The 15834-nt window shown below is 37.6% G+C and overlaps 2 protein-coding genes across 5 annotated transcripts in view; both read left to right on the top strand.

Annotated features, from left to right (window-relative positions):
- Positions 1-456: 456 nt before the first annotated feature.
- Positions 457-7430, top strand: LOC143253073 (uncharacterized). Of its 2 annotated transcripts, none has more exons than XM_076506274.1 (2): positions 457-871; positions 1993-7430. In XM_076506274.1, exon 2 carries the CDS (start codon positions 2095-2097, stop codon positions 2668-2670), a length of 576 nt encoding a protein of 191 aa, XP_076362389.1. In that variant the 5' UTR covers positions 457-871; positions 1993-2094; the 3' UTR covers positions 2671-7430. The 2 variants fall into 2 exon arrangements, with proteins under 2 accessions (XP_076362389.1, XP_076362388.1); XM_076506273.1 differs by having other exon boundaries at positions 457-1146.
- Positions 7431-11801: 4371 nt separating this feature from the next.
- LOC143253072 (uncharacterized) overlaps positions 11802-15834 on the top strand; it is a 72257-nt gene continuing 68224 nt past the window's right edge. Inside the window, exon 1 of one of the 3 annotated variants that reach the window (XM_076506269.1) lies at positions 11802-13104. In XM_076506269.1, the coding sequence (XP_076362384.1) occupies positions 12946-13104 (159 nt within the window). In that variant the 5' untranslated portion in view covers positions 11802-12945. Of the gene's footprint in view, positions 13105-13355; positions 14243-15834 lie in introns of those variants that run through there. The other 2 variants (XM_076506268.1, XM_076506270.1) reach the window with 2 other exon arrangements.

Raw genomic sequence — 15834 nt, 5'->3', positions numbered from 1 at the left:
ATATTATGATGTCTGACCTTGAAGATGAAATATTTTTCTCAATAATTCCTTCTGTTGTGGCTATTTATAAAAAATTATAGGCAGTGTAACTGTTTTGTTTTACCTTTTACTGCTTTATTCTGTCATATCTGCAGAAAAATAAGAATATAATACAACAGAAACATAAGTCAAACGAAATGGTGACAGATATGTAAAGAGATGTGGCTAGTTTTATGTTTTTCTGCGTCTGTATTGGTACGTTACATTTGGGTTATTGTCTTGTTTGTTTTAGTTTTATTTGCGTTAGTATTGTATTATTCATGAATATTTTCAAATATTTTCATAAGTGTGTTTCTCACTGAAGCTTTTCTGAGCTGTAATTTCTTTTGTTTCAAACAACTTGCTGTAAAAAAAAAACCCTCCTTTCTGTGTGAGTACATGTTTTGAAATTTATCATACTAAGAAAAAAATAAGAAAGGAATGCCACTGTAGCTATGCCACCGTTCATAGATTACATGTAACCTTTAAGAGTATTTGGGCATGTATGTATTCCCTTGTGATTATGTAATAACACAAACAGATCTGAAGCTGAAATTTACTTAGGGGATAAATATGATTTAAGACCGGGCACCCTTGTTTTTATTCCCATTCATAAATAATAGTCAAGAAAATTTTGTCAAATATGCCATTTTTAGACCCAAAAATGGAGATCACAATTATATTCTTCTCACTTCTTCCTTGTTCCTACCCTGACGTCGTAATGTCCCGACCCGGCAGGGCCTCCGGTAATATTTTTAAGAGACGAACGAACAATCCTAGACAGAAACACAGAGACTACGACGACAGACCTTTAGGTGTAATTCAACTACTTTGCGACTATAAATTCAAATCAGTATGTATTCTATTACTTTTCTAAAAAGCTGGGAAAACAATTGACTGATCGAAGCAGTCTAAAGGCGATAATTCGACCTTTTAGGTCAAATTGCGTGAGACTGCGACAACATGATTCTTAACGTTATGCATACACTATATACTATACTACTAGTAGGTAATACAGTATCGTGGCACGGTGGTTATACAAAGATACTGTAAAGAACTGACAAATCAACAAAATCAATTTAGGATTGTCTGAAAAGTGCTTGAATTGAAAAAGTTCATGTGAGCAAGGTTAGTACTGAGTACTAGGCGTAATGTTAATGGTCTCAATTGCTATGTTATTAGACCTAACGTTAGCGTTGTTACTTGAGTGACAATAACGTTAGGCCTAGATACTGTAACTAGTTTAGTGTAAGTACAATAGAAACGCTACTGTAACCTGGAATAATAAAGTGGACCATTCACAATTTAAGGCCGTCGTTTTGAATTTGCCTTCGCATTCAGGCATGCAGATGAAGTTTCAGACATATGCCTGTTTTGTTGATGTATGATTTGTTGGCTCGTCTAAAGTCCCCAGGTCAAAACTAAGCTCAAAGTTGAAGTTACAAGTCATTCTTCAGATATTTGATTAGGATTAAAGTACTCTAGCCTAGGCCTAACCCAGTATTTAGAAGTTCAATATGCAGTACAGTTTACAATTGATTATATGTTATATATGTGTACCAGTACAGAATGATCACTGTGTATATAGGCTACTACAGTATGTGTTGTTGATCACAAATTGTTTTGAAATACTTTTTGGCTCACAATGGGTTTCCATGTTACCATTGGCATTGCTTCTTGCATACAGCTGTCATAGCAACAACCTTATTGAGACTTGCAATGACTAAAAACAAATTATCCTAAATCAGAATGAAGCAAATCAATAAAGGTATTTATGAATTCATGTTTATGTGCTGATGGACCTAGGTCCTAGGATAACTTTCTGACAGTCTTTGTCTAAATGTAGACCTAGAGTTTACTGTGTTTGACTATCTACCAACGTTTTTCTTTATTCACTTCAGTGTTTTTCTATTCATTATAACTATATATGATCCATATTCTTTTGTGTTTTTTTATTTTTTCTGTATTTTTCAGACTCTAAGATGAAATATGTTCAATTAAGTGCTGCACAAAAAAGAACCAACAAAAGGCTTTGGATTTAGTACTGGAAAGCTGACTAATTTTTCACTCAACAACATGATCTTCCAAATCAAAACCCATCTCTGCCATCAGAAGTCACTTACTATTGCATCTGACTCTGACAAGATTGAAGTGGAGCCAAGCTCCACACCTACAAGTACCACTTTGTCCACATCAAGGTCAGAACATGATGATTACATTGAGGTGTCACAGGCTGGCTCAACTGGCACAAGTGTCACAACTGATCTCACTTTGCCTGTAAATTCTTCTAATATTTCTAGTGTTAATATTGATGCAAGTTGCTCTATAAGACAGTCTGAAGTTGAAATAGCTGCTGAAAATGAAAATCTGTTGGATTATGGTAAAATGCTTCAGTGTACAAAAGATGAAGAAACTAAAGCAAAAGATCAAGGGTTGTGGCTCGATTACTCTGCTGATGATGTAGCTTATTGGGTTGCTTGTGGACCCACTGATTGTCAACACCACAACAGGCCATTTGACAAATTTTGCTGGACTTTCAATAGTGGCAAACCAGTGAGTTACTGTTTGCAAAAACTATTCTTTTCTCTAGCTAACCTACTTAACTTGCAGACAAGGTTTAGGCTTGAGACAAGAGTTGGAAAAACAAATTAAAGAGTGCAATTACTGGGAACATGTACTGGAGCGTGTAATAGCTGTTATTTGTATGTTAGCTGAACGTGGTCTGGCTTTTCGAGGAACAGATGAAAAATTTGGATTACTGCAGAATGGGAATTTTTTAGGGATGCTTGAGCTCATAAGTCAGTTTGATCCATTTTTAGTAGGGCACATTTTGAAATATGGAAATTCTGGAAAAGGAAATCCTTTTTACTTGTCCAAAGCCTCCTGTGAAGAACTCATTGAATCAATGGATCAGAAGGTCCACGCGTTCATTGTAGATGAAGTAAATTCTTTTGGTTATTTTAGCTTGTCAGTTGACTCAATGCAAGATCTATTACATATAGATCAGTTAAGTGTTATACTTTGATACTTAAAAGATGGGCAGCCTATTGAATGCTTTTTAACCTTTCTGGAACTGAAAAGCCATACTGGTAAGGAAATGGCAAACCAGTTATTGCAGTACTTACATGAAGTTTGCAAACTTAATTTTTCAAAATGTAGGGGCTAGTCTTATGACAATGCTGCTAACATGTCTAGGCATTATGAGGGGATGCAGCAAAAGATCTTAGAAAATAAGTTTGCCATGTATGTGCCCTGTGCAGCCCATTCACTAAATCTGGTAGGCCGAAGTGCTGTTGACTGCTGTCAAGTAGCAGTTAATTTTTTTCTCTACAATGCATTTGCTCTATACATTTTTTTTCATTCTCAACCAGCCAGTGGAAAATTCTTAAAGCTTGTCCTGGAAATGTGTGTGTGTTTACTTATAGCAAATCAACATCGAGCTATCTGCTGATCCCACCGAGGGAATTGAACCCCTGATTTTAGCATTGTAAATCCGTAATCTTACTGCTGTACTAGCGGGAAGCGTCTTGGAAATGAAAGTGTGTTAAAATCCTTCTCTGATATCAGAAGGGAGGCACATGCTTTGGCAACAACAGCAATTTTGAAGTCTTTCTTTAAGAATTTGGAAGCTTTAGAATGTCTAGTTGAAGACCAGTCACAAAAGAGAGACACTAGAAGAGAAGCAGGCAATTTTGCAAATAAGATGCAAGAGCTAAAATTTGTTTTTATGTTGATCATGTGGGATGAGATTTTGCAAAAGTTTCATAAAGCAAGTCAAATTCTCCAAAATCAGGATGCGAACTTATAAACGTGCAGATCTAAGCGGGTCATTAACTGACCAACTGCGAACTTTAAGGGATGACTTTGAAAGATTTGAAGCATTTGCAAAGGAAATACTACTAGATGTTGATTACAATGCAGCTCAAACTCTCAAACGTGGTAGATAAGAGGTAGATCTGAATGCCAGAGATACATTTCATATCACCACCTTCAACACAATTCTTGACAAACTAGAAACTCAGATGAGAAGAAGAGGAGAGGTGTACAAAGAAATAGTAAACAGATTTTCTTTTCTAAGTGATGTGACAAATGATGTCACTTCATCTGCTGAAACTGAAAAGTACTCTTAGTGTTCCCAAAACCTAATTGATGCTTACCCAGAGGACTTGGACACTAATCTCTCTGCCGAGCTTTAACAGTTTCATTCATGTGCCATAAGCTAAATGCAACAAAAACTGTGAAAACCAGATTTAGTCATGCTGAACTTTATAAAATAAGTTCAGAAGACAAAATTGAGTGTGCATTTCCAAACGTAGACATCGCATTGCATAATTTTTAACATTAATGGTCACAAATTGCACAGTTCAGTGTTCACTTTCTCAACTCAAGCATATTAAAAATCCCAACAGAACAACTATGCGACAAGACAGGCTGTATGTCTTGTCTCTGCTAAGTATAGAAGATTTGTTATGCCAAATTAGTTTGGAGGACTTGATCAAAGACTTTGCAATTAAAAAATCTAGAAGAAAACTTTTTAACATGTAAATAAATATTAAGGTATAAGTAAATAATTTGCTTCCAAGGTTTTAAGTTCAAAGTAAAAAATTGTTAACATAAAAGTGAGAATTGTTAACTCATAGTGAAAACAAATATACAGTAAAAACAATTCTGTTTAATTATCATTGATTTCCCTCATCATTTCTAAATAAAAGGCCTTAGTCATTGCTTGATTTTGATCAATGCATAATCTGTTAAATAAATAAAATAAAGTTTTTGTTTAATATAGTTCTGGGGTCTGACCTGGAAGAAAACTGAAGAAGGGTTATAAATTTTGAAACTTTTATTTCACTTTCAGCACTTATTGAGTCTCAATGTCTTGTCAGTTAAGCAATGGATGGGCTGAGGAGGGCACCATTGTTGGGTTATGCTTAGGGCATCAGCTGCCCTTAACCTGGCCCTCCCTATGACAAATATCCATCCTTCTAAAGCAGAGTTACATGATGAAAAAAAGTTATACAGTACCAAACTTTAGTTTACATGAAACGTATATTTCGCTTTCTTAACACAAACATGCGTTTTACAGTATTTCATTTAGGTACAACAATTAGTTTTTGATAAGTAAGTTACACGTTGTTCAATACTTAAAACAAGCATTACTTTTCCTCAGGTCAAATAATCTGTTCTTTTAATGTTGGAATATTGGACAGAATTGGGGAAAAACACGGGAAATCATTGATCTAAAGTTACACTGGACAAAAAATTTTACATCTTATTGGAAAAGAAAATCTAAAACAGCTCAAAATCGATATATTATCACAATACTATAACAGGTTTTTAAACAATTTAAAGTAATACAGTTATGTGAAAAAGTTAGGATACACTATGAAATCCTGTGTATTTGTGTAACATTTTTGGATATATAGATATTTAATCTTAATTTAAACAACAGTGAGAGATTATAGGAATATAACTAAACAAAACTGAAGAAAAGACTTTTCAAGATCTTCTGTAAATGTAATTCTACAAAAATGCATATTCTTACTGAGGAAAAAGTTAGGACACCCTACCCCCTAATAGCTAGTGTTACCCCCTTTGGCTAAAATAACTGTAGTGAGACACTTCTTGTAGCCATCTACCAGTCTCTGACATCGGTCTGAAGAAAGTTTGCTCCACTCCTCAATGCAGAATTCTTTCAGCTGTGAGATGTTTGAGGCGTTTCTTGCATGTACAACCCATTTGAAGTCATCCCACAGCATCTCAATGGGGTTAAGATCTGGGCTTTGACTCGGCCATTCCAGGACTCTCCATTTCTTAGTTTTCAGCCAGTCCTTGGTGGATTTACTGGTATGTTTTGGGTCATTGTCGTGTTGCAGGGTCCAGTTCCACTTCAGCTTTAATTTTCGTACAGATGGTTTTACATGATCCTTAAGCACCCTCTGATACACAGTAGAATTCCTGGTGGATTCTATGATTGTGAGCTGTCCAGGTCCTGCTGCAGGAAATCAGCCCCAAACCATGACACTTCCATCTCCATGCTTCACAGTTGGTATGAGGTTCTTTTCCTGGAATGGTGTATTTGGTTTACGCCAAACATGTTCTCTGTTCTGGTGTCCAAATAATTCAATTTGTTTGAGGCGTTTCTTGCATGTACAACCCATTTGAAGTCATCCCACAGCATCTCAATGGGGTTAAGATCTGGGCTTTGACTCGGCCATTCCAGGACTCTCCATTTCTTAGTTTTCAGCCAGTCCTTGGTGGATTTACTGGTATGTTTTGGGTCATTGTCGTGTTGCAGGGTCCAGTTCCACTTCAGCTTTAATTTTCGTACAGATGGTTTTACATGATCCTTAAGCACCCTCTGATACACAGTAGAATTCCTGGTGGATTCTATGATTGTGAGCTGTCCAGGTCCTGCTGCAGGAAAGCAGCCCCAAACCATGACACTTCCACCTCCATGCTTCACAGTTGGTATGAGGTTCTTTTCCTGGAATGGTGTATTTGGTTTACGCCAAACATGTTCTCTGTTCTGGTGTCCAAATAATTCAATTTTGGACTCATCTGTCCAAAGAACGTTATTCCAGTAGTCCTGGTTTTTGTTTACATTCTCTCTGGGAAACTTCAGTCTGGCCTTGATGTTTCTCTTAGAGAGCAAAGGTTTCCTCCTTGCGCACCTCCCATGCAAGTTAAACATGTGTAGTCTCTTTCTGATTGTAGAGGCATGCACTTTCACATCGACAGTAGCCAGAGCCTGCTGTAGGTCCCGTGATGACATGTTAGGGTGTTTGGAGACCTCCTTTAGCATCTTGCGATCTTCTTTCGGGGTGAACTTGCTTGGACGACCAGACCTGGGCATGTTGGGAGTTGTTTTGAAAGCCCTCCACTTTTTGACTACTTTCCGGACAGTGGAATGGCTGATTTCAAAATATATTGGGGTCTTTTTAAATCACTTACCAGACTCGGAAGCTGCTACAATTTTCTTTCTAAAGGCCTCAGACAGCTCTTTTGCTCTCATTTTGAATTTATACAACAAAGAAAACAGGACAAGAAGACAAGACAGAAATATATACAAGCAAAAAACATTAAATATATACAAACATTAATATTTACAAATGGAAAAAAACAGTAAATATATATACAAACATTAAAAAACCGTAAATAGATACAAACATGAATATTTACAAATGAAAAAACCAAAAAAACATGAAACATATACAAACAGTAATATGGACAAAAATGAAATAGATACAAATATGAATATTTACAATTGAAAAAAACATGAAATATATACAAAAAAGAGTAAATATATACAACATTAATATATACAAAAACAAACATTAAATATAGACAGCAGTTATATGTACAAAAACACAAACATTAAATATATACAACATTAAGATACAAAAAAAAAGAAATATAGACAACAGTAAATATATAAAAAACCAAAAACAGCAAATATATACAAAGCGAGAGTGGAGGCAGGGCGGCTCAAAAGCCGACCTACACCCGATCCCCCAGAGGTGGTGAAACGTCCTGGAACCCATGCGCTGATAGTCCGCCTCAAGACGGAGCAACAGCCGATATCTGGCAATTCCCATCATCGAAAAGCACGACACCGGCGTCTGCTCGAAAACGAAATTGTTACGAGCAAGCCAGATGACGTATTTAAAGATGATTGGAGTGCATTGAAAAGAAAAAGCCGGATGGCTGGGAACAGGGACCGGTACAGGATGGTTTCCGCCGAGAGTGGCGAAACCCGAAAAAGGCGAGCAACTCTCTCCCAGAATTTCGCCGACGTCGGACGGAAGACCAACCTGTGCAGGACAGATTCCACCTGAGTGTGACACACTGGACACAACTCGCACTAGAGCTCCAGAGGTACGAACCCACCCTCACTGGCAGGATGTTATGTACAACACGCCAATTGAAAGCCTGGAGATAGCTATCAACGTGGTGCAGTGCAACGCGGCCCCAAACAACGTCCCACAGCAGAGCAGGGTGGTGTCGCTCAATCATGTGGGTACATTCGTGGACCAGCAGGCGGCAGAGGGAACGGGAGTCCGTCGGTACGACGGCAGACACGGTACGACACCGCCGGATCGCCGCACCAGCGTCAACGTACCAAGTAGGAGGGTCAAAACACATAGGTGTCCACAGGCTCAAAGGAACACCAAAGAGCCTGCGCCCCGTGGCAACATGGATCTCGCGAGGTGGCAACAGGGGTGACCCTCTAAAGCGAGACAGCGAAAGGTAACAGACAGAAGAGGGGAAAGACACTAGGTACGGACACATGAGATGCCCAGACCACCCTTGCGAGGCGGCAGCGTCAAGGATTGCCGAGACACCACCTCAGGCTTGTCACCCCACAGGAAGGCATAGACACAGTGCTCGATGGCTCGTGCAGTGCAGTCATCCAGAGGAAGGACAGCCCCCAAATACTAGACCAAGGGGAGGATCCTCCTCCTCACCACCTCCGTCCTGTCAAACGGGTTAACAAGGCAGTAGCGGTAATCGTGCGCCACTGAACCAACACGCTGAACCACTCCCTCCCAAGCAGGCTCATGGCCCGCGAGAAAACGACTCTCCAAGCCGGTGATTGGGGAAGGGGTCCAATCCAGACTAAACGGGGAGTCGGTAGACGAGGCCCATTTGCCAAATCCCCGCGCACGAGACTTAAGGATATTCAGCTGGGCGGCACTGGCCCGAGAGTAGCGATAGACAACGGCCAGCGCTGAACCTAACGATGCGAGGTTCTCGAGGAACAGGATCACATCGCAACGTGCGCAACATACGTCACGCACAAACCCCCCAGCATCTGGAAGCCACGCACGGAGACCGAGTGGTACAGATGAGAGAGCAGGCACATGGCTGTAACATTCCACCTGCAGCCCATCCGGCCCAGGACACTTACCAAGCGGCATGGACCGAATGGTTGACAAACACTCACCCAAGGAGACTGGTTTCACCAGCTGTTCGTGAAAGGAAGGGTCGAGGGAGGGCAAAAACCCAGTGATGTCGTCCCACAACCCCTCGTCCACGGATGAAGTCGAAAATAAACGGCGATAGTAGCCGAGGCACGCGTCCAGAAATGTCGGAGATGTCAGATGACGATTGACCATTCTCCAACACCAGACTGGAGATGTGTCTGGTCTTAACCATCTTCCGTGCCTTGCACAACGGAACTCTGGTGGCAGTTCTGGGATCGAGTGACTCGATCAGACTATAGACGCTCGCCGCACGGAACAGTTTGGAATAATCCAAATCGATATCCCGACAGAGTGTCTCAATGTTCAAGAGGACCCAGCGATCCTTCGGCCCGCCACGAAGCCAGGGTGCTCTGCTTGCCCCGCAAGGCCAGGCGGCGGGCCCGCGAAAGCCGCATGCCAGCTTGCCGTAGCAAGGAGGCACAGGCTTCCTTGAGACCCGGCCACCAAGACCCGGTGACAGACTCAACAGAACAAAGCTCCCGAACAAAGGCAAGCAAAGCGTCTCCAACCTCATCCTCGGCAAGGAGGGAGACAATGAGCCTCCACACACCAGGGCCCCGATAAACGGGGACAAAATCCTGGAATATGGTGAGAAACGCACGATGGTCAGACACGTAAAACGAGACATCCCCAACCCGATGAACAGCAGCCCCGCCTAGGCTTTGTCAAAGGCCAGGTGTCACATAGAACCTATCAAGGCGACAAGAAACGCCCCAATCGGTCCAGGTAGCCACACACCCCAAACCATTCTTCACTAAATTACCTGGGGAAAAAGTCGCTGCATGTTTTGGGAATAAATTAAAGAAAAATCATTGTTTTTAATTTTGCGGAAAGCTACTCGAGGGCTATCTGAGCTAGCCATCACTAATTTAGCAGTGTAAGACTAGAGGGAAGGCAGCTAGTCATCACCGCCAACGCTCGGGCTATTATTTTACCGAAGAATAGTAGGATTGACCGTAACATTATAACGCCGCCACCGCTGAAAGAGCCATCATGTTTGGTTCAACGGGGATGCGAATCCGCGATCCTTGGATGACGAGTCGAGTGCCTTAACTACCTGGCCGAAAGAAAATAAGAATTCGGTTTTACAAACAATTGTCACGATTAACGTTGTTGAAATATGTTTAAAATTCATGTTTTTGTATTACAAATAAACTTTATAAACAGAATGAAGATTTAGCTATTATATTCCTTTACTTCTGTTATTATGTGATTTATTCATGGACAGTTAAAACTAAAGCTTAACAAAAGCAAATAAAAAAACAAAAGTTAGTTTGACATATACTAATGACACGTTTTTCATACGGCAGCATGGTGAAGAGGATTTATCTGATTTTACCAATTGCCTTAGTAGCATTGCCAATCTTATTCAATTTACTTATAAACTTGAGAAAAATGGTTCTTTACCTTTTCTGGATGTTTTAGTAAGTAAAAATATGGAAAAATTGGACACTGCTATTTATGGAAAACCATTCTCAGAACAAATTTAAAGTACGGAATAACTAAGCAAAAAAAAAAAAAAAAGTTAGAGATAATAATACAAAGAATTCTCTTTTACCTGAACGTTACTAATGAAACCAAACACTTGAGTCAATGGCCCAAAAATCAATGGTAATATTATATCCGTCAATCTACTGTTTCTTTGTTTTGAATTTCGCGCAAAACTACATGAGGGCAATCTATGCTAACCCTTCCTAATTTAGAAGTGTAAGTCTAAAGTGAAGGAAAATAGTCATTATCACCTACCACCAACTTTTACCAACGAATAGTAAGATTGACCATCATATCATAATGCTCCTTCGGTTGAAAGGGCGAGCATATTTGATGTGATGGGATTACGAACCCGCGACCCTAAGATTGAGTGTCAAGCGGCCCTAACCACTTGGCCGTCAACCTATCGACCTAATCAAATATAACAAAAATAATTTTAAAGTATTAAATAGGATGATAAACTAGAGGAAAATGCTGTTAATAGATGACGTGAAATTCTTTAAACTGAATTGAATGTAAATTTTATCATGTGATTTTTGAAATTGTATATAGGCGTTATATAGAAATTCTATATTACACTTATTAATATGTCGAAAGCTGTAAAGTGTGTGAGACTGTTTGCAGTCTCACGCTATTTTTTTTATACAGTAAATTTATTAACTAAACAACTTGTATTTTATTTTGAGACTGGATACAGTTTCATTTTAAATTGATCATGTAGTATTAAACGTTGGTTTTATTGCTTTAATACATCTGTCTGTAGGTTATTTCCAGGTTAACTTAATAGTTCAGACAAACACATACATATTAGTTTTGCAATGTATAATAGCACTAACACAAATAATTGCATAGTTAACAGTTAATACTGCTAACATCCATAATTGCAAAAGTGATTCAGACACTGTAAACGTACAAAATACAATACAACATTTCAACCTAGAAATCGGTTAAAACACGTTCCTTTTCCTTTAAAAATATATGACTTGACCTTGTAAGAAAATACTTTGAAAACATTTATAGCAGTGTTTCGCTACAGCTTCCTCTTCAGCAAACAAAGAGCGTTCATGCCCTTTCTAATATATTTTAATACATTAAAATACGTTATGAAAATGAAAATTATAAGGCAATATTAATAATCAGTTCGTATGGTTTAATTTTAAGAAATATAAGTTTGAAACTCTTAAAATCGTCACTAGAGGGCAGTGTCAACATTAGTTAAGATAATACTAATTTAAGGTGTCCTGGGGATTCTTGTGGCTGAAAATATGTCAAACAAACCAATATTTGATCAGCTTGTGTGTTATTTCACACAATGATGAAATGATAGAGAAAATTACTATTTTAAATACAACATAATGATGAAGGGTTAAAAAGTCTATCAATGATGCTTTTGTACATGTGCTGTAAGTTTTTTAACAACACAAACTAGTAATCAGGTGAATACACACTTGTGTGTGTGTTGTGTAAACTATTTAGTTTAGTATTTCTCTTTCGTTTCTCACGAACCAAAGTTTTGTCGAGTTCCGCTAACAACTGACACATGAAAGCACATAATAACGAGAATGAGTCACGTCATTCATTCTGTTTAGAACACTGTTGCAAACGTGTCTTTTTGTTTGGAATTTCGCACAAAGCTACTCGAGGGCTATATGTGCTAGCCATCCCTAATTTAGCAGTGTAAGACTAGAGGGAAGGCAGTTAGTCATCACCACCCACCGCCAACTCCTTGGCTACGTTTTTACCAACGAATAGTGGGATTGACCGTCACATTATAACGCCCCCACGTCTGGGAGGCGAGAATGTTTGGCGCGACTCGGGCGCGAACCCGCGACCCTCAGATTACGAAGCGCACGCCTTAACGCACTAGGCCACGCCAGGCCCGATGTGTCTTTTCAACGTGCCGGGATGAATGATATGGTTTTAAATACAAGTATGCAGCTGTTTTTATATCTAATAAACGTATCAGATGCGAGAAAGGTGTTCAATTATGGATTATACGTTACCGAGTTAGGTTAAAAGGTTGCCACTAAGGACCGTAACGACTAAGGTAGGAGCGATAAGTAGACCTCAGACGGTAACTAACACAAACTCCTTCAGTCCGGCTACTAGTAACACCGTTGTATAACAAGTTTTTAGTGCGTAGCTGAGGGTTTGCCTCTTTTTATTATACTTTCGCCTTACCGTATGTGACCATTGTTTTGTTTATCAACTTTTTTCCATGTATTTGTTTGACATATTTATAGTGGCCTATGCTTTTCCTTTAAAACTGATTTCGAGATTTGTTCGCGAGATTTAACATTAAATGAAATGCTCAGTTTTTGTGAAAGATCCATTTAATTTATGCGGCATTTTTATAGTTTAGATTTAAACCTCCGAAATTATATTTGCATTATTTTCTACTAACTGTTATTACATTTCGTGAATCAACCCAGTTAAGTATTGAACGTTTAAAATGGAAGTTGAAGAAAACGTGTTTGAAAAAGGCATGCCTGCTTCATCAAGACACGAACACAAGCACCAACTGAAGCAACGTTTCGAAATAATCAAAAGACTAGGACAAGGAACCTATGGTAAAGTACAACTAGCCGTTAACAAAGGAAATTGTCAAAAGGTTCGTAATTAAACTCAAAATCCACATCTTAAGACATTTATCTGATGTAACATTGTGCAATAGTTTAACTCACTTGGTTTCGTTAGCACTTGAGATAGACGTTGTACTAGTTAGTGATTGGTTACTACTCTCATATTTCGAGATTTGAACAAGCAATAAGTAATAAACAACAATGAATATGACAGATATAGTATGGTTGAAATACTATTACAGTATATAGTATGGTTGAAATACTATTACTAGACACATTTCTGATTCTTGAAAATCCTTAAGGAACTGGATAAAGAATGTAATGTTTAAAACTGAAATTGAACTTATGACAAATGTAATTCTAACCGTTTTTCGCCGGTTTGTAAAAGTCGTAAACACTATAACTATTGTTGTTGCAACAACTAACTTGTATAAATGATGTTCTGATAACTGCTGTGCTTGTTGTGTTCACGTCAGTCTGGAGAACTCAAGATTGAGCGAAACGCGTCTTCAGCGATGGATTGATAAAAAGTGTGTGTTGGAATACTAATATTATACACCCTTCTAATTCTTGAAAATTAATAAGGGCCTAGATTTAAAATGTTTTAAAATGTAGTGGGCCTAATATTAATGTTTCATGAGAAATGTGAAAGATATATTTAACATACCAAATTTGTATTGTTTTTGTGTGCTGTTTAAAGGTGTTTTGTTGAAACAAGTTGTTTAACAAAGTTTTGCTAATACAGTCATTTTCTAGCAAAGCTCTATCGCCATTGTGTCCCACACGGTCACCTCTAGCCCTATGTAGAGAAACGGCTATTGGCCTGTGGCAAAAGAGGGCTTTACTTCTACCACCTACTTTTTAAATATAATTAATTCAATCATAAATAAGTGAAAACATCATTGCGCATTTTTCGACCTCTACCCCTCTATATTTATAAAAAACACAGTTTTTGTGTCCTTTTTTTCATGTGGCAAAAATGTTAAATTATTCTCCACAGTTTTCGCGATTATGAAAAAAAACACACGAAAACTGTTGGACACCGCTGTTCTATCGCTACTATATATTTACCAGATACTTTAAGTGAAAACCAACTATAGGATCGAAATTTCAACTCGAGACCCTTAACTAACAGGACCAGTTCTCTAATCACTGAGCAAATCTTGAGTGAGTGTAAGCGGTATTCGTCAGTATTAACTTATAAAGCTTCTCATGTTACTACATTATGATAGATACAAAAATCAAATAATAGAAATTTAACATAGACTTATAGTTGTTTAATGAGATAACGTAAGGAAGTAATTTATAGTAATGTTAGATATTTTATGTGAGAAGAGGTTATAGGAACTCATCAAAGATCACGAGCTCGAGTTCCAGAGTCTCTTTCACTTGTGGGTTTCTTTACTTAAATATCTAATATTAGATGCCACAATTTTACTGTTTTTATAATTATACGTGGAATATTATTTATGCTAAATTACATTTATTTTGAGCTTTGGCACTCTTACCGGAGCCTTCACCTAGCAACAATGTACTGAGCACTTATTATTTAACTTCTGAAGTGAATAGTGGTGTGTAGAAGACATTAATACTTATAACACCAAAATGTTGTTTGTGTTTAATTAGACTCAAAACGTTTCGCTTACAGCTTCTTCATGAACGTTCACTAATATACAAACCGAAACTGACAGTACAAAGTTTTATTTATGTATTCTCGAGATGACCTAAGAAGGTCGAAACGTTGTTCTGTACTTTATTTTAATTAAAGTGCCGTCTTGGGAATACATTTTTACTTTAAATGTGTGTTTCGTCATCACGAAACTTTATTGAAACTATTTGAAGCTTTGTACTGTCAGTTTCGGTTTGAGTTTTAGTGAACGTTCCTGAAGAAGCTGTAAAGCGAAACATTGAGAGTGTAATTAAATAAAAACATTTTAGTGTTATAAGGTCGTTTATTTCTGCCATTAATGTACTGGACAATCCAAATTCATTTGTCTATGGAACACTGATTTAAAACAAGTATCTGGGTAATAATCATGACAATAGCTGGCATCTAATATTAAAGTTATTAACAATACAGAAATTATGACGAATATCGAATTAACAGTCAAGGGTTAAAACTTTCACATAAATTAAATAATCAAAATACCTCGGTTTCGTTACTTGTATAACACTAGATAAATTATTAAATAGTGTTGCTTAACAATATTTACGATAAAATAATTAGTTGAAATCTATAACACACGGAAAATACAATTATAGGTATTAATACTATTACATAAGTGATTGTTCATAGAGTCAAGATATAACTATACATATTAATTTACCTTTGTTATTTCTTACTATTTCTTGGTTTCCTAAAAAAGTCCTAGCAGTTCTTAATAAATGATAATAAAACCTTGATAAAGCACTTTTAGTTTTATTATTTTAATTTCTTGAAATGTGTGGAGATTTAGCAATAATACATACAAGGATGCCAGAAAAAAAAAAAAACGTTATTTGGTTCTAAGAGTGATTTATTGAGACAAGAAATGTTGGTCTAATTCTTTTCAATTAATAAACCACAAAGAATTAGTACTTGCCTGACCAAATTTTATAATTCCAAACCCACACTATATTATCGTCTAGGATATGATGGGTTTACATCTATTTTATAAAATTTGAAAATTTTTCTCAGGTAGCAACATTTTTGTGTTCAATAATATTGAAAGTATGATAACTTTTCAACAATATTCTGAGAATTGTTTAATTGATACGTA

Source organism: Tachypleus tridentatus, chromosome 6 (genome assembly GCF_004210375.1).
Source record: "Tachypleus tridentatus isolate NWPU-2018 chromosome 6, ASM421037v1, whole genome shotgun sequence".
In the NCBI taxonomy this organism is placed as follows: Eukaryota; Metazoa; Arthropoda; class Merostomata; order Xiphosura; family Limulidae; genus Tachypleus; species Tachypleus tridentatus.
Note: the sequence above shows the minus strand (reverse complement) of the source record. Positions and strands in the feature narration are given on the sequence as shown.